This window comes from Thermobia domestica, chromosome 5 (genome assembly GCF_964235325.1).
Source record: "Thermobia domestica chromosome 5, izTheDome1.hap1.1, whole genome shotgun sequence".
Taxonomy (NCBI): Eukaryota; Metazoa; Arthropoda; class Insecta; order Zygentoma; family Lepismatidae; genus Thermobia; species Thermobia domestica.
The window spans coordinates 123,666,410-123,689,306 of record NC_137458.1 but is presented as its reverse complement, the minus strand read 5'-3'; the positions used below and the strand labels follow the sequence as shown (position 1 = coordinate 123,689,306).

The 22,897-nt window shown below is 35.6% G+C and overlaps 1 protein-coding gene across 1 annotated transcript in view; it reads right to left on the bottom strand.

The window, feature by feature from the left end:
* Positions 1-5,192: 5,192 nt before the first annotated feature.
* Positions 5,193-22,897, bottom strand: part of LOC145686094 (BTB/POZ domain-containing protein 7) — a 52,451-nt gene continuing 34,746 nt past the window's right edge. Inside the window, exon 9 of the mRNA XM_081759034.1 lies at positions 5,193-8,589. Coding sequence (XP_081615160.1) covers positions 8,272-8,589 — 318 coding nt within the window. The 3' untranslated portion in view covers positions 5,193-8,271. The remainder of the gene's footprint in view (positions 8,590-22,897) is intronic.

Below are 22,897 nucleotides of genomic sequence, written 5' to 3'. Positions count from 1 at the left end.
CTGTAAAGATAAAGAGTAAAACGCTCAACGATAATGTAAAACGAACTGCAAGTGCTGAGCTGGAGGTGCACAAGAGACGTGCCAACAAATTCTACAGGAAAATGCTGAGGTTACAGAGCAGTGCCTTTAAGATAGTTCAGTGACAGCCATCTCATCTGACTTTATGCAAAACGTATATTTACCTTAAATATCCGTTCAAGATATTTTTTATCTGCGACAACTAACTGTGAATGTTTTCTCTGTAACTTTCTTGGGAACAGACAAAACTACCTTTTATACGGACCACGAAGGACAAGGACGCAAAGGACCTAATGAAGTTGTACCTTTTGTGTTAGATTTTATCAATAACAACGTTCCTACCACAGTAAAACATCTTCATGTTTTCTCAGATAGTTGTACAGGTCAAAACAGGAATCATACAGTGATCAGGTTTCTGTTAGTGTTAGTTCACCTAGGTCGATTTCAGTCAATAAATCAGTATTTTCCGCAGCGAGGACACTCATACTCATAATGATCGACTGTTTGCTATGGTTAAAAGAGTCTTGAAAAGAAATGATCGACTTTATGTACCAAAAGAGTATGCGGAGATAATAATCTGTTCGAACAAGGAGCGAAGTTTTGTTGTCAAAATGACTGATGTATCTGATATCATAGATTATAAGTCTTGGTGGCCTTCGTTATTCAAGAAAAATACTTTGTCTGTAGAATCAAGTAGGCCTGGTATTCCACGTGATGAAAAACAGTCCTTCCAAATTTCTCAGTTCTCGCATTTTGTATATTCAGCAAATGCACCCGACACTGTCGTTGCTAGTGCGTTCATCGACAGCTTGGTAAAGCATACATTTCGACTTGGACTTAGACACCCACTGCATGTTACCCTACCAATACGTTCAGTGCACCCAAAGACAAAACTTCCCATCAGTACTGAGAAAATAAACGATATCAAGAAGGTACTGCAATACATACCACACGAGTACCTTGAATTTTATGATGAACTTGTCAACTGGCCTGCAAAGTGACCTCCCAATAACATTGTATTGTAATGATGTACAATAAAGAGATTATGAGTTGAAGAATTTACATTAATCCTAGTTTGTTTGTAAAACAGCACATGTCAGGATGAAAAAAATACCACAGTGTTAACATAACATATTGGAAAAAAGTTATTATGCTTCTAATATACTTGAACCCGCACATTTTGTAATATTCGGTACTTTGCGAACCTCAGACTTTCAAAAATCGGCTGTAGAATAGTTTTTCTCATTTCTCTCAAAACTTAGTTTTCCTGACATGTGTCGTTTAAAAAAAAAAAAAAAATCAATTGTTTTTTTACCATGGTGTGGTTTCACATCACCCTGTTCAACAGCAAACTGTCTCCTAACTAACCGGGCATCCAACCTATTTCCTAAACATGTATGAGTTTTTTAAGTCATACCTATGACTTCTGTCCATCCATTAACTGCGCTGCAGAGGGTAGTTTCCACCCAGTCGTAAAATCGGACAATTCAATACTATCAACCCAATATATATATATATACACACATCCTTGAGGGAAAAAACTCACAATTCTTAGGTTAAAGAATTCATGGTATTAAAAAAACCCTGACGGGCCGCAGTGGTTCATTGTAAAGCGCTCATCTCATGCGTAGGATCCCAGGTCTCGCCAAGTTTGGTTTACGGTGGACAAACGCTGTATACATGGTTCGACCGTTTCTTCTCTTATTTCATTCTACCATTATTATCCATTTCATTATCACAGTCTCCCTTAGCTTCGGTGCCTAATCATGGGACTTTAAACTTAAAAAACAAAACAAACAAACAAAAAAAAAAAACATCCCTTGCTTCCGTACGTAGGTACGTAATTTTTTAGGTAACTATGGAAGCTCAACAGAAATTTTATGTGCATTTTATAATTATTATTAAAAGATGATTCTATTCAGTACGATTACATCTATTAGCATAAAGCTTCTCTGTTCTATCAATATTTTCATTACCATACTTGCTGAGTGATGTTCACGTAGTGAGTCTTTTTATCATTATACTAAGGACGTGATCCAGTAAAACCTCAAGAGTTACGATAAATTAATAAATTGGCATCTTGAAGACTAGATAAAGCAAGGTTCCTGCAACCTGGAAGGTCAGGGAAATTGAGCAACTGTTTCGAAAAAGAAAAGGAAAAAACCTAAAAAAATATTTTGTGTTTGTTGTAGAATGGTCTACTTAGATACATGTGATTTACACATTGTGTTTGGTGCAGTGAAAACTGGTATGGATTCTGTTGGCTGGAAGATACCTTTCATATTGCGATCCCTCTGAGACCTGTTCAATGACTCACCAGCCCGTAGAGGATTGTTCTTTGAAGTGACAGGGTGTTGTTTGTTTCCATTCAAATTTTGTGGTGTGAGTCGGTAGAAAATGTGAGCTGCCTTCAAAGAGCGCTGCGAATTTGGACCATGTGGTGGAGTTCCTGAATGCAGCAAAGCTACCAAAAATCGAAAACAGTTACATCATTGAATATGGCTGCCAGTCATCCATTTGTAAAGTGTAAACTGGCCTTTTGTAAGCTGCTTTCCGATGAGTGTCAGCCTTTTCCCCAAAAGTTCCAAACGCCAAAGCCAATGGCTCCTTATCTTCTTGACGGTATCTATCAGGTTCTGGAATTTTATATGATCCACTGTGTGAAATCAGATGTAATTAAAAGTGAGGACACATTATTCCATTGTATTGATACTAGCAAATCGGACAACCTGATAGCAAGCAAGAATATTGATATAAAATTTGCAGCAAATCGTTTCTTGCAGGCCTTGACAGTGAAAGAGAAGGCAAAACTTGAAAATCTCTGCACGAGTGTCATAGTATGTTATGCTTAGTGATAAGAAAACTGCAAGGAAGTTCTCTAAAGCATAAAGCCATACGAGCTTTGTCATCTTTAAGTTCTGACGTTATCCAGAGATCTCCTGTGACTAAACAGAAAAGACTCTCTACTCCTCAAAGTAACGCTCAACGCCAATATCTTTGATGATGTAGTAGCTAAAAATATCAAATACTCTTTATTCTGTGATCTCGTAGTAAAGCAGCTTGAAAAAATCCTGCAGTCGTGCGGTGAAGAAAAGGACATTTCCTTCAGGAACTTTCTCCTGGACAATGAGGATTTCAAACAGTTGTAGCATGTTGTAAAGATTTCCATGATTTTCTCTCACGACAATGCAACTGCCGAAGATGATTTTTCTATAAAGTCTTTGTTAGTAGAGAACATACTGGAGAACAGCTGTGGTACAGCATCAAGTGTACGACAGTATCCTAGAAACAGGTGGAGTCCAGAATGTCGAGATCACAAGGAAAATGCTAAGTTATCTTTAAATGCACGGAGACGGTATCAAAAATATCTGGACCAGAGAAAGGTACAGAGGAATGAACAAAAACAAAGCTGCGAAAAAGACATTGGATTCAAAACTCAAGGAATTAGAAGTAAACGTGTACGTCAAGAGAATGAGGAAGAACTATGTAATGGATGCAGCAATTAAGGAGCTGAAGAAGAAAAAGAGCTTCATTATACTGGAAATAATGGTGTTGATTAAAACTTTGTCAAGATGCTGAACCCGACTATGTTGAACATTTATTCTTTCTTGCATAGTTATGATATTGTAACATTTGTTGCCGTCCTTATTATAGTCAAAATTTAATATAGAATATGTATAACAATTATGTTGAGTATGTATAACAATAGTAATCAGTCATCACATAAAAACAAAACAAGTTGGGAGGAACGGTCGGCTGTAGGGAGAAGAGGAGGGTGGTTCCATATAATTTCCTGTAGTCAGGGAATTTCTATGGAGAGTCATGGAAAGTCAGGAAATCTTTTTGCTCAAAACCTGTAGGAACTCTGTAAAGATGACAATCTTTTATAATTATTCTTGTAATGTGTTCTCAAGTTGTAATGGATATTCGATTTTAGCACGTTTGTAAGTATATTTCTAAGTGGATACGAACCATATTGTAAATATTTGTCTCAATTGACTTCCAAGTAGGAAAGTCAATTTTAGTATAACCTTCTGTAACCCAATGTACGTATATAAGACGGAAAATATTTTACTAATACTCAAATTTATTTGGAAACTATTAGAAGAATTCCACTTCCGAACATTACTATACAGTGGTCACCCTTTAATGAAATTTCTTTTGTGAATAATTTCTCAATGGTAGTATCGCGTTTTCGATCAGAAAGTTACCAGCTTGCTTCTTTCCATGTCAACTATTTGACCAGAGAAAACAGTTATTTGTGAGGTGAATTTGTAACAAAAGAAAGTATGACGAGATATTGACGTTAAATTGCACTTGAAGTATGAATACAAGAACAGCCTCAGTCACTGGTTTAAAACAGACTAGCCAGCCCAAGAGAATTGAGAATTTTCAAGTACGTACAGAAACGTACCTGGTCTATTTCGAAGTCCATAAACAAACGTATCAGTGGCATAATTTGGAGCATAATTAAGTAAGATTTTAATTTTATGCATCCTGAAAAAGAATAGTTATACCAAGAACTTTTTGTATTGAAGGAACATAAATCAGTGATACGGCCATGAATTGAGCGTGGTAGTCTTCCCAAGAAGTTCGTTACAATTTTTAAGGAGTGGGTTATTTTTTCTCCCAAAAAGATTCCACAGGAAGGCAGAAACTTTCAGATATAACTCCAATTTAGCAGTACTCAGAAGTATCCACAAAGGTGTCAGAGCACACCGAAATCACATGACTGTAATTCTACTACTTCGGGATACAAGGTAAGTCTGTTCATATTTGAGTTTGCCACTATGTATCCTATAGCATCGACAAACAATTATTGCGAATGACTATACCTGACTTCATAAGGTAATTGATTGAATCAGATATATAAATAACAGTCTTCCATTTTTTTTTTTTAATTGTTTTTAGTTCAACTTTCGGAAAGAAATGTACAATAATATGAAGAAAAGAAAAAAAGGCACACAAATAAAACTTGACAGAACCGATTAAGTCTCTTCCTATACGACACATACTGCTGACCCTCAATATTAAACAAAATCACGTTCCAATCATATGAAACACATTTCACAACAATACACCAGATTTCATTGCCTTCGATACCGTCTTTCTGTCACTGGTTTTATATTTACACACACATATATATATACCTTCGCTTTAATTCAATTGTATAAATGTTTATATTCTTAAACGACAAACTAAAATAATAGACCAAAATTTAACAATTTCTTACCAAAATCTTTGGCAACATATTACAGGATGTTATATCCGTTAAGATTTGTATTAATTTCATTCCCCAAAAAACAACATCTGAATAAATACCAACCATCAACAAATATTTTTAAATAGCTATATATATTTATATATATGTATATGTTTATATTTTGCTCTTACCATCACAACTAATTTTTAATATCTGACGCAAGAGGTAAAATTTTGTATAGTGAGCAAAGACGAACAAAATACTTTTATTCCATTGAATTTAATGAATCAGGGATGGTAATAAATTCCTTAGCCAACCACATACAAATAGTATTATCGCATTGATCCATATCTTACGACAAACAAAGTACTTATCATTAGACATAAGATTTTTATGCAAATCCAACTCATTATCATTTGTTCAGGATAATTACGAATAACTGGAATGAAACGTACATTTCAAAGGTTGTGCATACAGATATGGTTATTAAATACATATTTGCTTTAATTATTTAGCATGGAACGTGGTACAAAATCCGAAGAAGTTCAAATGATGAACAATAAAAATAATAATATGAACTTCTGGTTTGATTAACACCAGTTGTTTAGTCACTGGGGCTGTGTGAACGACTATTTGGCCATTTTTCAAAGAATTATTATTAATATTATTCCTAAAGACACCGTTCTCTTGGATACAAAAAGTTACTTACCCTGACAAACTGGAAAAACGTTGGGTTTTACATTGATTTTCTAGAGCTCGTAAAAAATAAAAGAACATAATCTCACTTGAGGTACACTACAAATAATGACCTGCTGTGTGACAATTATGGATGCCACGTATTGCTTCCGTAGAAGCCCATGTTAATAACACTTGCGAGATCTTGAAAGGTATTATTCTAGTTTACAATATTTGGATAAATTAAGCACTTTTCTCTATTTTAAAAGAAATCTAGTTCTCCTTAAATCTGGTGAACTACACCAAAATTGATCTATCCGATTTGAAAGTAAACTCATTTAGGTAAGGATCTTTTCATCCAACTGAAGTGAACTATTCTTGCATTGACTTATTGCATTTTACTGGGCATCTTGGTATCATTACTTGTGCAAATTTAACACATCTTAACATTATCAACATAGTTGGCTGCATACTAGCAGCTTTAACTGCATAAGAATCCAATGTCTATTTATTAAACAGAGCAGGTATACTTCTTTTCTACATCCTCGTCAAGTTCACAATTCCGAAACGAAATGGAACAATTTTTTCACAACTATTGTTTCCTTATCCATTACAATACGTGCAACTACCAAAGTATATAAAACGTGGAATGCCATTCAATGTTTTAAACAGTGTGCAAAGAACTGCTGTACGGGTAACTTAATTAACATAGGATCTGTCTCAAGAATAACTTTTAAAAGTGCACAAAATAGTACATACAATGCAGTACAAGGAAAACTGTTAATGATAAAAACAACATCGTGCACATTCCTGTTCATTCTTGTACACTAATATTAACATCTTACTGATCATTACATGTATAGACTCAGCCCTACCCCTACACAGATCAATCTGATAAAATTAACTGCAGATTACCTTTCGACTAACAATGAATTTTTTAAATAGTTTTTTGTCCTCTGAATTCAGTTGGTTAATCTAACCTTTTTTAATAAGGACTCTCAGCGCTCCCTGGTTCCTGATGACTTTGATCTCTTTCAGTAAATATAATCTGTGAGATGTTATAAGGATGGATTTTATAAATACCCAGTACGTTCACGCGAATTCATCAGGCTTAATGCAGTTCGAAGAAAAATTCAGTCTTATTCTTCTTAGCAGTCCCTACAGAGCGTTTTTATTCCTCATTGTATCTACCCCACTCTAAACCTAAATAATGTACAAGTAATATATGTTTTATCTTAATTCGATAAATAATTACTTCGACATTAAACTCAATGAAGTAGAGAACACCAGGCGTACAGAAACGAATGAAATAATATATTCCACTTCTTGTACAAAGTTACCACAGCCTGCATGTATCAGCAACACTTATTCTACGTCGAAATACATGTCTTTGCAGGCATATACCGTATTTATTCGATTATAACACACTCCCTCTGTTAAACCAATTTGTGGTAAAAATCAAGAATGAAGTGAGATTCACTCGTAATTATTATTATTTCCATTCTACTACAGAAAGAGGTATTAGATGAGAGACGACTATACAGTGGGCACATTTGATAAGTAAAGTTCCGTAAGTTGTCATAAACATTGAAGCAATATTCGACTATACTGACTTGAAAGCTGTAGTCAAGCACCTTTGAAGGCCTGTTTTGCCGCAGGGACAGCGCTGCATTCGAATAAGTACGGTATTAGCATATCCTTTCTCACGAGTTCATCACATATATGCAATGAATACATGCATAGCAAACACTCTCTCGCACGCAATATCTACTAGTAATAACTCTTCCAAAAAAATACACTGCCATACATAAACTTACATACGTTCATAACAATATATACATACAAAACGCAAACATTCAGACTTCTCCCCCTCTCAGCCTCCTTCCAAACGAAAGAAAGAAACAAAAAGCTTGCAAGTGCAAACAGCGATGAATACTATTTTCATAAATATCAATCATTCCATTTCTTGGAAGAACATGGAAAAACCTTGAAGAGAGTTCGTATCACATATATATATATATATTTTTACCACCTCAGCCATTAATGAAAAGTTTACCCCTTCTAAAGAAATGCATGCACAGATTCTCACGCATACATACACATATTAACACACAAACATGCACCTTATACGTCATTCAAATTATAAAAAACTTAAAAAAACATTATTACGTAGTTTTCGCTTCGGAATCAATGAAAAATAATAGATATATCACAAGGCTTAAAAAGTACTAGTTACCCATCACTTATCGGCTAGCACGCCCCTTTTATAGGAGAAAAAAAAAAAAAAGAGATCCATTACACCATATTTTTAAAAGTCAGTGTATGAAACAGACGTACAAGCCAACACCGTAATTCACTTGTTACAACAGAGAGCACTATATAAATCGTGGTCCGGTATGATACGTTGTCCCACCTCGATGGTGGGAGTAAGATAGCCCACTGGGATGACTTGCATGATGTCCCAAATATCTATGATAACCGAGATGACTTTGCGATTGGAGTCCAGAATGAGCCTGACTGACGTGGCTTAAGTGAGCTGGAGGTGGTAGGTGACTAGAATGACTAGCACCATCGCCCAGATCCAACTCAAGTTCCTGTTCTTGGAGTTGCAATTGTCCAAAGGAAGCTGTGGCCATCGCTACGTCTGGCATGATATCAGACAAATGACCATCGTTGCATGAACTTGCTTCGGCCTGAAAAAGAATGAGAACCCTATCAATCTTTTGAGTGCCTTACTTGTCACTATAACATATTAATAAAAGTGTACACATCACACACTTCAAAAACGATTTATGCATTCTAATTTCGTTGATTTTCAGAGAATTATGGCACTTCAATTTTTTCCTCCACTACGGAACTACCTGTTTCGGAGATGAAACACTAACGTAAATTCAAGGTTGTTTTGTTTAAAACAAATTTTGTACACGTTTTAAACATTTTGTTTTAAACACGTGTAATTTTTAAGACTTGTTTTAAACATGTTTATTTTTATTTTATTTTATTTTCGTAAAAACATCTGCCAGAGAAAGAAAATTGTCAAGTGTTCCCCTTCAGAAGACTCCATGTGATATTTAGATTTCTCGTGGCCACAACAGGTCAATGTGGTGATCTACAATTTATTTTGTCTCCCTTTCTTGTCCCTCATTTTTAACGTATATTGTATTATTTAAATGATTTTCAGTTAACTTGCGAGAAAGTGTCGTAATCGAAGGTTGGACTACTTGTAGACCTGATATTAAAAAATAAATACAATAATTATCATGGAAACACATTTTTGTGTTGTGTTCAGAAAACGGACAAAAGGTTATTTCCTAAATTGCGATTCTGAAATTAAAATATCGCAGACATTGGCTGATAGAGTACAGTGCAGTTGGATCTCAGTCTCCGTACTACTTGGAATCGTTTAACATGAGTTCTACGGGAAGAGGAAAAGGACATCATTTGGAGCAAATTTATTAAAGTAACTCAAACTCTATCAGAGAAGAAAACGACCATACGAGCTCGTTGCAAAAGATGGAAGAAAGAAATGGTTGGTTTAGTTCAAAGAATGAAGAAGCATTATGAAAAATGCAATGATGTGAAAAAACTGGAAACCCAAACAAATGGTAAAAGTGTTGATCCGAAAATTGCTTCTGATGATTCTAACGTCAGTGATGTGGTTGAGATGCAACTGGAAACTTCAGGTAAGAATTAATTTTGTATCAACAATATCTTTTTCACTGTATTATGAACATTTTATTTCGTCCCTCTTCCCCATCTCAGTTCTAAATTTTCTTAAAAACTTAACTCCCTGGCATTGCTTGTATGAAGGGACCGAGCGAGAAAGCGCAAGGTATGGCAGTCACCCGCGTAACTAACCATTAAAGCGTGATATTTATTGTAACATCAGTGCCGAACGTCAGTGTCTGGGACAATTTGATCTCAATTTGTTCGTCTGTCCGTATGTATGCATCACGCTACAGGGCGCCATTTTCAGAAAGGTTCACTTTTGCTCAGCAAACGTAATATCTTCGTAGCCAAGAGTACGAAATAAACTAAACAAAAACCACGTGAAAGGGTGTGTACTAGAGTTTCATAGCACAACAGCTAGACAAGGGCGTTGATGGAATGGGGAAGGAGGTCTAATTTCCTCCTCCTTGCTCATAAATTTAAGATATTAACATTATATTATGTACACTGCAGCGTGGGAATGATTGACAACTCAAGCTCCGAATGCCATGGTCAATGATGCATAATTACATTAAATAAATGCAGGGTGTGTCCAAAAGAATACACCGACGGAAAACGTTATATTTTCACAACCACGAATTCGAGATGAAAGAAAGAAAACCTACATGACAAGATGCAATCTAGAATTTTATATAATTGCCGCTAGAGGGGCGTTCGTTTAGAGGTCATCCGCCTCTTACCCTGAATTTCAGATTTTGGGGGTAGTAATGTAGATTTAGAAACTTTTTGCTGAGCAAAGTCCAACATAAAAATATGTTTGGATTTTGATCTGTTATAATCCATTTCCATTGGCCGTAAGGAGCTATAGGCCTATATTGCTCTCTCATATATTTTTTGGCCCAAGGATTCCAAAGGTGACTCTACTTTCGAGTTTCGGGCCTGCTTAAAATTCTGGAAATTGGGTCTAAGCAAATTTCCAGATTTAATTATCTGTATGTTCTCCGTATTTATTCGGTGTAAGGATCTCAAGCTTGTTCTGCTGGATTTTACTTATCAAAAAAATTCTACAACTGCCTTACTTCCCCAAAAATCTGAAATCCAGAGTGGGGATGGGGGGCGGTTGCTCTCCTGTCCCACTGACGCCCCTGTCTAGCGGCTATCATTTGAATCCCACGCCCTTTCGCATGGTTTTAGTTACATTTGTTTTGGACTCTTGACAGCGAAGATATTACGTTTTGAAATAGAATTCATTTGCTGAGCAAAGCTGAACTTTTGAAAATGGATTTGGATCCATTGTGCTCTGAATGCCCCAAATATGACCTTTTTTCAATAAATTATTGACTCAAAAAACAACCAATTATACAAGCTTGCAGAAAATATTCTCAAGTTAGCACAACATGAAGTGTGCTTCAAACATTACTTTTCGAAAACTTATTATTTTAAAACAGGGTGGAAAAAAATCATGATTTTTTTTAAAAAAATCATTTTTGTTGATTTTTTTGATTTAAATCGATTTTTTTGATTTAAATCAAATCTTTCTCCTCGTATAATACAAGTCGCGAACTGAAGAAAAAGCATTAGGAATTAGTATTAAATGCTAATTATGCCATTTAAGTGAAAGTATTGGGGTTGAATTTTGAATTATCCCCAATCGTTAACCTATATCAATCGCAAACAATGTTTCTTAACCCTTTTAAATTATGGCTCTTTTTAAAGGTAAATTATAGACTTTCAATCAAGCAACTACAGCATCATCCCTATTTATCCTAGAATCATAGTACATACATCACTCACTCTCTTTAGAATAGAACAGCTTTTGAAACGGTAACATTCACATTTCCCTATCATGTCCCTGAAGCGGGAAATTTTGAGAGTAATCGGCATTTTTTAAACTTTTTTTTTGTTTTTAAATTTTGATCCCCTCTGGACTCTCCTGTGTTAATGCACAGATCTCAAAATCAACTGCGAAATACTAAGGGGTGTACTAAATGTGTGTACAAAATTTGAAGCTTCTTCCTTGAGTAGTAAGGGTGAGGAAACTATTTAACAATGAGCTAAGAACATTCCTACAATGCCCCAGATGACCCGGATGTAATATAACAATTTCCTCAGACATCCCTATTTATCCTAGGATCAGGGTTGGCAAAAACCATGATTTTTATTGAAAAAAAGAAAAAACCAAAAAGTTTTTTTTGGGGGTTTAAATCCGTTTTTTTTTTTTTTTTTTTTGTTTAAATAATTTGCTTTACGTACTTATACCACATATGGACAGAAACAAGTTTTTTTTCGCCTTGGTATTATTATGCAACAACCGGGTTATGCTAGAAGGGGTCACATAAGCCCAAAGTGAAATTCAAACAGCTTTTCGGCTTACATCCGAGAGAAATTATCCTTAGTTTGAACTCGGAACCGGGACTAATTGGCCACAAATGCGATACGTCTGCCGACTCACTCATAAAGAACTCCTGATTTAAAAAAAAAAAAAAAGTTGTACTAATCTTTACATACTTGTTAATATAATTGTCAAGAGTCATTTCAGAAGGAAAAAAGATAGTCAGTTGCACAAGTGAAACCATTATACAGAATTACATTTGGATATTTCAAAGTAGTGCAGAGTACAGAAGAACTAATTTAATCCAAGTTAGTTAACAACGACTTTTATTAGTCCAAGTTAAAGAAATACAACGGCGTAATTTGCATATCAGTAAGAAAAGTGAATAAAGATACGAATTATTTGAGTCCTCTTTGGCTCTGACCCATTTATACATAAATAGTTACAAAAGATACTTCTGATTTCAATAAATGCCTTTCGTGGGGTTTGTATACCCCCACCTCCCAAGTACGGAATTTCAATGTATTTTATCAGTAGTAAACATTATTAAAACGAAACAATATTTAGAATTTCTTCGTTTGCAATTGCATAACAATAATAACAAACTATAAAAAATCACAAAAGAAACATTCATAAACTTATATATTTTTTTTAAAAAAAGATGCTTTTGCAGTATAATATCTTTGAGTAATGAATGGGGAATTTAGGTCTGAATATAATACGAATAATATACGGGAGTGAAGCGTGATAACCCACAAATGTGTGTTCATCAAGCTTTTACGAACTCACTTTTACGAACATTTTTCGTTTTTTGGTTTAAACCAGCATACCTTGCCTAGGATCATGATTTGTACATTATTCACATCATAATAAAACAAATTTTCAAACGGTACCCTTCAAATGTCTCCGTCATGTATTTGGGGCGGGTTAATCACGAAAAAAGGAATTTTTTGTTAAAAATATAATTTAAAAAAATACCTCTGTGGATCCCTCCCCCTGTTTTAAGGCAGAGATCTGAAAAATATTGAGGGGTACATTGAGTAAATGTGCAAAATTTCAATCTTGTAGGTGCAAAAGTAAGCCAGCGAAAAATAATATTCCCCAAATATCCCAGATTTCCGTATAAAACAGGATCTCAGGTAACAGTTTCCTGAGACATCCCTATCTATCCTAGGAGCATAGTACGTACATACTTTTCTTCAGAATAGAACAGCCTTTCAAACGGTACCATTCATATGTCTCTATCTGAGGCGGAAAAATCACGAAAAAAGCTATTTTTGTTAAAAAATATCCTTTTTAAAAACATTTTTGCCCCTCTGTTTCCACGCAGAGATCTGAAAATTATTAAGGGGTGCACTGAACGAGTGTGCACAATTTGTCTTCTGAATGCAAAATGTAACCCGCCAAAAAATAATACGCATAACAAAATATACCTTTTTAAATTTATGACGTCATCACACACTATGCCTCAACGCAAAAGGCGTGAAAGCGTATGTAACGTGTTCTAAAATGCCTCCAGTCTTGAAGAAAACGAAGTAAAAAGCCTTATTGGTACTTTTTTAATCGAATAATGAAGATTCTACCCTATTACCTAAAAATAGGTGATATAGTTTAAAAGGTTAAGCATTAAGGAAAAAAAGTACAGCAATGTTTATCAAAATGACACTTTTTTTTCCACAAAAGTTACTGATATTTGGCAGGGGCCTATTTTTAAAAACTCAGAACTAGCTTATGCGGCATGAAATACATAAATTTCGCCTAAAGTTATAAAATTAAAAAAAAAAAAATGGAGAGAGGATAGGACCCCTCTAAATACACCTTATTATCTGGGAATAAACAAACAGACACGCACAAAAAAGAATTTTCGTCTTAAAAGTTGATGGTGATTTCCCCGTTGGAATAGTTAACGATTTTAAAACCCAAACACAATGTTACGAAAAGAAGAAAGCAGGATTGCTCCGTTCCCTGTTCAAAACGGGATTTTCCCTAATCATCCTCTGCATGACACTTGTTTTCATACTATACTGTACCTTTGAGTCTCATTGTATTATGATTATTAACTTCCATAATCAAAAGAACAGAACAGAAACTGGATTTTACTTATTTTCACTTTAAACTAATTTATTTCGAAATTCGATTTAAATCAACGATTTTTATTTAAAAAATCAAGTGATTTAAATCTTGATTTAAATCGTGATTTAAATCAGACTGATTTAAATCAATCCACCCTGTTTTAAAATAATTTTATTAGGATCAGTGTTCTGAAATAGTAATCAAATTTTGCAACAAAAATCTCACCCGCCTCCACGAAACGTGAGCTTAACCCCTAAAAGCATAACTAGAAAACTTATGCGTGCATAGAATCGGTAACTCCGAAATGACTTGCTTTTGGGCTAAAATAACCACACAACCGTATTTCTGGTAAAATTCTAGCCTTAAAACACGAACATGACTCCCTTTACATTTGAAATTTCGAATAGCAATCAAAGATGTAATCCATGATGCTTGATAGCACTATCTGATGTGTCAGACCACTTCCAAGTTTCATCATTCTTCCTCAACCCATTGTCAATACAGAAGGATGGTAAGGATTTTTGTTTTGCCCGCATATTTATTTATTTATTGAACAAATTCCCAGATACAGCATAACTTTGCCATTTTACACAGGGACATGCTAACAAAAGAAAGAAAAAAACAAGACAACAATAACAACATAGAAAAAAAGAGTGTAAAAGTAAAACTATTCCGTCAAAGCTCGTTTAATTGCTCTTTCAAACACTGGGTAGCTCGAAAAAATGTCCACATCAGTTGTTACTTGATTATAACAGTTTGGTATTCTATAAAAAAGAGACCTCTGTATAACAGCCAACCTAGGACGGGCAAGATAGAATAGATGGGTATTCCGGGTGATGCGGGGACACGTAAGGATAGTTCCTGAAGTAATATTTCCGATCTTAAGCTTCCATTAACTATTTTATGTAGATATTTCAGGTCAGAGATAATTCTGCGTACTTCAGGAGTCTGAATATTAAGATGTCGCAATAGCTCCTTCTTAGATAGTATTCGAAGTGCAGGAACACGAAAACGGACTATAGCGATGAAGAAATTGAGAACAGAATCAAGTCTGGAGAGATGTGTAGGTGCTGCCATGGCCCATATGGGAGAGCAGTATTCGATCTTGGGCGCTATTAAAGTCTTATAAAAAGTTGCTAATGAAGAAACAGTGCGTAGTTCGGTGAATCGATAAAGTCCCAACATGCGCATGAATTCTTTAGTATTGAGGAGATGTGATCAGAGAATGTGAGTTTTGAATCAAAGATGACACCAAGATCATTATGACTAGCAGAATGTGTGATAGGAGAATTGTTGATATGGTATGTGGAGGGAACAGGAGACTTTTTCAAAGTAATAGTAATACTGTCACATTTCTTACTGTTGAGTTTCAAGTGCCACATTTCACACCAGCCTGTAAGGTAATTTATGTCTTCCTGTAGAGCAATTGTGTCATGGAGACACGATATTTCTCTGTATAACTTACAATCGTCAGCGAAAAGCAGAAGGCCACTAGGTTGAGCTGATAAGTGCGTGTAGAGATCATCCATATACAGGACAAACAGTAGAGGCCCAAGTACACTCCCCTGAGGCACCCCTGAGATCACGGGTTGGGGGTTAGAAGTCGCCCCTGAAAGAACAACTCCTGTTTACGATCCTTCAAGTAGCTTGTGATTAGAGAGAGAAATTTGCCATGTACATTAAATCTATTGAAGAGTTTATGAAGAAGATGAATGTGACTGACAGAATCAAAGGCTTTCGAGAGATCAAAGTAGATAACATCTAATTGAGTATTATTATTCACACATTTGACTGCACAGGAAAGAAGAGTACTGAAGTTTGAGAGACTTGAGCTTTTCGGTAGAAAGCCGTGCTGAGAACTATGGATGTAAGGTGAGGTGAATTTAAGTAGCCTGTCTTTAATTATTTTTTCGCAGATAATTGATATTACAGAAAGAAGAGATATTGGCCTATAGGAGGATACATGATCTTTAAGTCCTGATTTATATATTGGGGTCACGTTTCCAGCTGGTGGGATAATACCCTTCCTTGAAGCATCTATTGAATAAGATAGATAGAGGAACCGCAATAACTGAAGCAGTTTTGTTGAGAAAGAGAAAACTAATTTTATCAGGTCCAAGTGATCTATGTGGAGATAACGATAGCAAGAGAGCCAGAACTTCGCCCGGGGTGGTAGAGAGAATGGATAAGGTGTCCGAACAGATGGGGTGAAGAGGGGGGAGATGGGTTGTAGAGGAAAGGGAAGTAAATGTTTTGCAGAAGTAGTTATTGAAGAGGTCTGGTCTTTGATCATCACTCGCTTCAGTGTTTTCATCTTGAACTGTTGCCGGTATGCCCGGAGATTTTGTTCTAGATTTAATTACAGACCAAAAGACTTTAGGGTTACTAACAGTAAAATCACCAATTGAGTCCATGTATTCAAAATATTTACGCCGCTGTACCTTCTTGGCAAGACTTCTAATTCTAGCAAAGTTTTTGTATGTGTAGTCATTCGGATGTGATTTCCATAGAGTCTAGGCAAGCTTTTTGTTTTTAAGAAGTTCACGAAGTTCATTGTCGTACCAGACCGGAAACCTGTTCGATTTTGATGCTTTCACCGGCACAAAGTCCTTTATGGCTGAGTGGACAACGGATGTAAATAAGTCCACAGCGTCGTCAACAGTTCCTACCTCTAACAAACACCAAGGAAACAGTTCAACAGCCCGGCAGATGTCACCCCAGGGGGCTTTCTTCCAAAGAAGTTGTGACCTACTTTTGAGGGGCTGGTTTGTAGTAGTGGAGGGGAGGAAATCGAAAGAAACATCCAAGGAATCGTGATCCGAGGGAAAAAGATTTCTGCATGGGACAACACAACGAGGTTCTAAGTTAGAGAGAATATAGTCAAGATTGCTATTATTGCGGGTATTATGCATATTATGTTGACCTAGACCAAGTCCATGAATAAAATTGTCCATGAAATAACTGTCGTTTCCATCTTTAGCGACGCCATGCTTGCTGTCCTGCCACGTGATGGAAAGGTTGAAATCACCCAATAGGATGACGTCACTGTGTGACAACGCATGTAACAGTGAGTCATGGCAAGCTTCTAAGATGTGCTGGGGGGTGTTCTTGTGCGGCCTATAGAAGCACCCAATAAACACAGAACGACGCTTTGGAATAAATACTTCCACCCAAATAAGTTCACAATCCCGTTCGAGATCCAGTCTTCTCTTGCTCTTCCACTTATTATTTACACAAATCATCACTCCACCTCCACGAGTTGTGCGGTCTTTACGATAAATGGTGAAATTATTAGAAAAGCTAATTTCACAGTCGTTCACTGATTCATTCAGCCACGATTCGGTCACTGCGAAACAATCCAGTTCCCTTATCTCACCTAGGTTCAATGAGCACTCAAGTAATTTGTTTTTGATAAGATTGTGAGAAATCTTTATAGTAGGTAAATTTTAAAATCTACCTAAAAAGCTTATTACGACCAAGAAAGTACTTACGGGAGTTACTGGCAAGAGGGTGTAATAAAAGGGGGTCGTGATATTAAATAAGTTGAGAATTACTAATCTATACTGAAATATTTTGTATCCAACACAGTGTAGTCTTAACGAGAATAAAATAAATGAAAAGATCGGTTGCAAGAGCAAAAAAGTTTTACGAAATACGTTATAACACGATTTTGAAATATGTTTAAAATCATGTTTTAAACTGTTCAAAATGTCTAAAACATGTTTTGTGTGTGTGTGTTTTAAAAACATGTCTAAAACATTTTGAACATCTTTTTCAAGGTTGAAACACTTTTTTTTTTAACAACCCTCCTTAAATTGTAGCGAACTGTTCCTATCCACATGTACTTCCTACAAAGTGCAAAATATGCTATAAATTTAAAAACATGGCTTAAAAAAAATAAAAATAAAATAAAAACAAACAAAAAAAAAAAAACCCTCTTGGTAAGATGTTCAAGACTTCACGTATGTATTTCGGTGTACAGTTTTTCAAATATAATTCTTTTTTACGTTTAAAAGAGAAATCACACTAAAATGATTACATTTTAAAATGCTGATAACAATATTAACGAAAGTACTAATTCTATGCTTTTGCTTTATATAAGTTGTACCACACAAAATCTTAGAAAGTATCTGATTCAGAACTAAATATCCACATTACAATGTCTTAATACCCAAACCAGACAATACGTATTTTTTCAATAGCATGTATCCTAATCGATTAAGAATACATTCTGCATCGACTGTATACAAGCCAGTTACCATATGAGTGAAAATCGGAATTAGGGATAAATTTGGTCCCCCATTTTCATTCCGTGCGTCTGAATATGCATGATCCATACTAATTTTACATACAGTATGTTGAAAAATAGATCTATGTTGAAGTCGCAATATATATGTTTTATGTTGATTAAAATAATAAAATTCCATGATTGCATCACGACGGTCCCTGTTCCCATCCATAGATTATATTCAAAAATTGTTGATGAAGTTTCTTAACGCAGCCGAATCGGCGCAATTTTATTTCACGGAATAGCTATGACACTGCAGCGCTCAACGAAATAATAGTGTGTGATGCATGTCGTTTTGAAATTTATGACGAAAAATATTAAACTCCCATGTGTGTTCCGTAACGTCGAATAATGAAGGTCTCTGTATGTCTTTGTGTACGTGATTTAGACGTGAACGTTTCGTTTGGAAACTGGTAGTACTACTCTAGTCGTGTGAGAGAAAGGGGAGAGAAACGGCAGTACGTAAGTTCAGTTTATACACTTATTTTTATGGATTGTTGCAATATATTAACAAATAATCAGTAAAATTATGAAAATTAAAGCTAACAGTGGTCCCTGTGACACAATTTTACTTTACATGCAATTATAGCATAGTTATCTCCTTAAAACAGACATTGTACTGTTTTCGAAAACCCACTATATTATAGTCGTTGTGTCTTTCAATTTGCAGCTGTTCCTAATTTGCTGAAACAAAATTATGCCGGTTCACCGCAATCGCTGTTATCGTAGTGAACAAAAAACAATTGATGAGAAAAGCAAAAATATTCAACGCCAGGTTCCAAAATTTCTGTTGAATTGACTGGCAATACACAAGAGACTAATATTTGGTGAGGAAAATACTAACCATTTAACTATTAGGAAAAAAATTTGAAAGTTTAGCAACAAACCTACGGTACATTAGTACCTTAAAGGATATTTAAACGCTTAAAACTTATGAAGGATGCTTGGTTCAAATTAGACTATCGAAGCGCAATTGCCAACTATATATATATTATTGGATTTCTGAAAGACATGAACTCCAAAGTACCTAAGAAAAAAAATTGAAGAGAGATTTTTTTTTAAATCACTCTGTGGAAACTCTTTGTATTCACTGTTTGTAGTCTACCTAGGTATGTTCAGAATTTCAATTCAGTATTTGTCCATTATTTCAATGTTCAGTATTTGCATTCAATGTTTCGTACTATTAATACGAGGGTCATTCGGAAAGTAAAGAACGTTTTTGTATAAACACTTTAATAACTGATATACAAAGGCGAAATTTGTGTTACATACTATGTGATACTTAAGTTACCTTTCGACATAGTCGCCGTGTAAATTTAAACACTTGTCATACCGTGGTACAAGTTTTTCTATGCCTTCGGCATACACAGTTGCCGCCAAACTGTTGAACCAAGTTCACCACTGACAATTTCGTACAACAAAGTTCTTGAAATTTCAGGAAAGAATTCGTGCAGCCCATCAATAGTGAATCGCCTATCCTCTTGAATTTTCCGCTCACAACAGAAGGCCGGCCCGAGCGTTCCTCATCGTGCACATTCGTCCGTCCGTCATTAAACATAATGCACCACTTACGAACTCATGCTTCATTCATTACATTTCCATACGCCTCAGGGATTTGTCTATAAATTTCTATCGGACGCACTTTCCGTGCATTCAAAAATCTTATCACACTACGAACCTCACACTTGGCGGGATCAGTAATTGTATCGCACATTTTACAGTCGCACAGCGAAGCAATAACGGACCGTAGCGGATCGCAGCTGGTGCCAGACTGAGGCTAAAGCATGCCCAGGTCAATAACTCAGCGGCAGCGGGGGTGGGGGAACACGCGCACGCGCTAGCGCAAAACGTTCTTTACTTTCCGAATGACCCTCGTATATTCAATATTTGTAGTACCTGCGTATACAAACTTTAAAAATACACTGTAATTACCTTTTTCATTACAAATTACGAATGTTGTCGTTCAATATCACGATAATCTTTCACATATAACAACAGTCCTCTTACGTAATCCCCGTTCTCTTTAACAACAATATTTTTTTAATATTACTTTATTTTATCGAGTTTTTGGCTAAGGGAGTATATTATTCTTTGTATCTGTACAAGGCGACCACAAACACTGTTATAAAAACAACGAAACGAGAATCTGACAAAAATGTGGGGGGATGGGATTTAGATTTCTGGGCTTTCGGCATCTAAGGCCATTTAGCCCTTCACGTTTTGAGGGATGACGTCCCTCGGCGAGCACACAATCCGGGGAAAGGAAAGGAAGAAAGGATTGGGAAAGGAAGGAAGCGGCCTGGGACCTATAAGTTAGGTACCACCCCGGCATTTGCCTGGTGGGAATGAGGAAAACCCAGGAAAACCTCATTCAAGGTGGCTGGCCTGAAAAAGCGTTTTACACTTCTTCGACCGAGTGCCCCCACCGGGAACTGACAAAAATGTATACAATAAAATTAGGTATGAAGTCTAGTATTTTATACTTCATCACCATTTTTCTTAAAGAAGTTAATTTGGAATTCAATTCATTCCATTCTATTTCTAAGAATATATATATATATCGTAACAACTTTCAGTGAATACAAAAACGGGACCACTGCAATGGAATGCCTTGTTCATACTACGTTAATTTGTTTTCTAGAAAATTTTAACGTAACTGTCCTGTATAGCAACGATAAAAATCAATATTAGAAATACAAACCTACATAAAGAATATTTGGTAAATTCCTTATTGTCACTTTCAATTTTTTTCACTGTGCTCATAAATTGTTCTCAATTAAGCTTTTCACTCTTATATCAGGGTGTCTACTGGAATACCAGAAAGTAAATTCATGACTTTTTCATGACTTTTCATGACCTTTTTGTTCAAATTTTCATGACCGTGGCGATAAAAATTTACCATTAGTAATAATAAACCCCTACCATCAGTGGTGCATCGGAACTATGCGGGTTGCTAGTCTTAAATATCACTTATTGTGAACCTTAAAGAAAGAATCTAAAATTCTGCCGCCTTGTGCTCGAGCACAGAATAGCACTTACCTAAATACGGCCCTGCTCTTACCAGTTAATCACTCTATACTGTATTTGAAGTTTTAATTCTGAGTATAATTATCCATCTAGCAGAAATTTGTCTAAAATTAAGCACTGAGAGAACTGCCCAAAGACAAAACAAATTATAAAAGAAATTCGTTTAAAAAAAATAGATCATCAAATTTAAAATCTGCAAACTCAAACGAATAATATTATTTGCATAAGTCTAAAGGCCCAAAAATACACAATTTACATTTCTTAGAAGTAAAGAAATAGCAGATCAGAAAGTTGGACAGTAAAAAGTTGTTACTATATTACAGAGACTAGAAGATGAAATGGGGAGCAGCTAGGAAGACAGTAAAGTACCAGTTAGCCAGCACTAACTGGTGGGGGAAGTCCTCACAATTACTGACCTGATACAACTGTTTCAGTACATGCAGTATGAGGTATAAAAGTATGAAGTATAAAAATATACTCTGAGATTTCAGATTTTCATGACCAGTTGGGTAAATAAAGGACTTTTTCATGACTTTCATGACCACTAAGCAAAATATATGACTTTTTCATGACTTTCATGACTTTCATGACCAGTAGACACCCTGTATATACTTCAAAAACCAAAACAACAATCATACAAATTATTATCCCTTAATACGAACGCTCGAGTAACGCCTTACTTCGTTGCACAATACAAGGTTAAGGCTGTAATGTTAACGGGGAATTTAATACGCATAAAATATACAAGAAAAAAAAATATAAAACATGTGAGGTTGAGCGAAAGAAAGCAATACAAAAAGAAAAAGCAACTGACCTATCTATTTGATTTCATTCTAAATAGCTTTCCCTAAAGTCGACCTACCTACATTGCTTTGCATCAGAAAACGATACATTCAACCCATTTTAAAAAAGATCGTTAGACAATCAAAACACACACACACACACACACACAAAACCTAATTATTTGATTCTTTATACACTTGGCTTCATTTTTTATACTATTGATTACCCTAACCCCTCCCTCTCACTGAACTGCGATCTGTTATCGAAATCAAACAATCTATTGTCGAAACTCCCTCTATACAGTCAGAAACAATATTAACTATAGGTTAGAAGCATAAGAAATGATAGCTCCAACCTACACTTAATATTGTTTCTGACTGTACAATATAACACATACAAAATAAACTTTTTCTGATTTTTCTCGCGAGAAATTGATTTTTGCATACGAACATCACTTTTACAGCCGTTTTGGAGGAATCACGACTCTCGATTTTCGTTAGGGAGCAGGGTGGCTTAGTGGTAGGACGCTTACCTCTGGTTTGATTCCCGGCCAAGTAAGTTTGTAGTGGACAACCTCGTGTCCATCGGTCACTCCTGTTTGTCCTCACATTCTCATTCTGCCAATTCTTCCATCGGCATTCACCTTTCTTAATCATCTGTCTCCCTTAGCCTAAAGGGAATAATCGGGGACGTTAAACTAAAAGATTTCATTTTTATTTCGAGTTTCGTTCATATTAATTAAATCTTTGAGTTTTACGTCTCACGCGTATGCCGGCTAGAGTAAAGGAGGCAGTGATGATGAGAAATGAATGAAATGGGTAATGAAGAA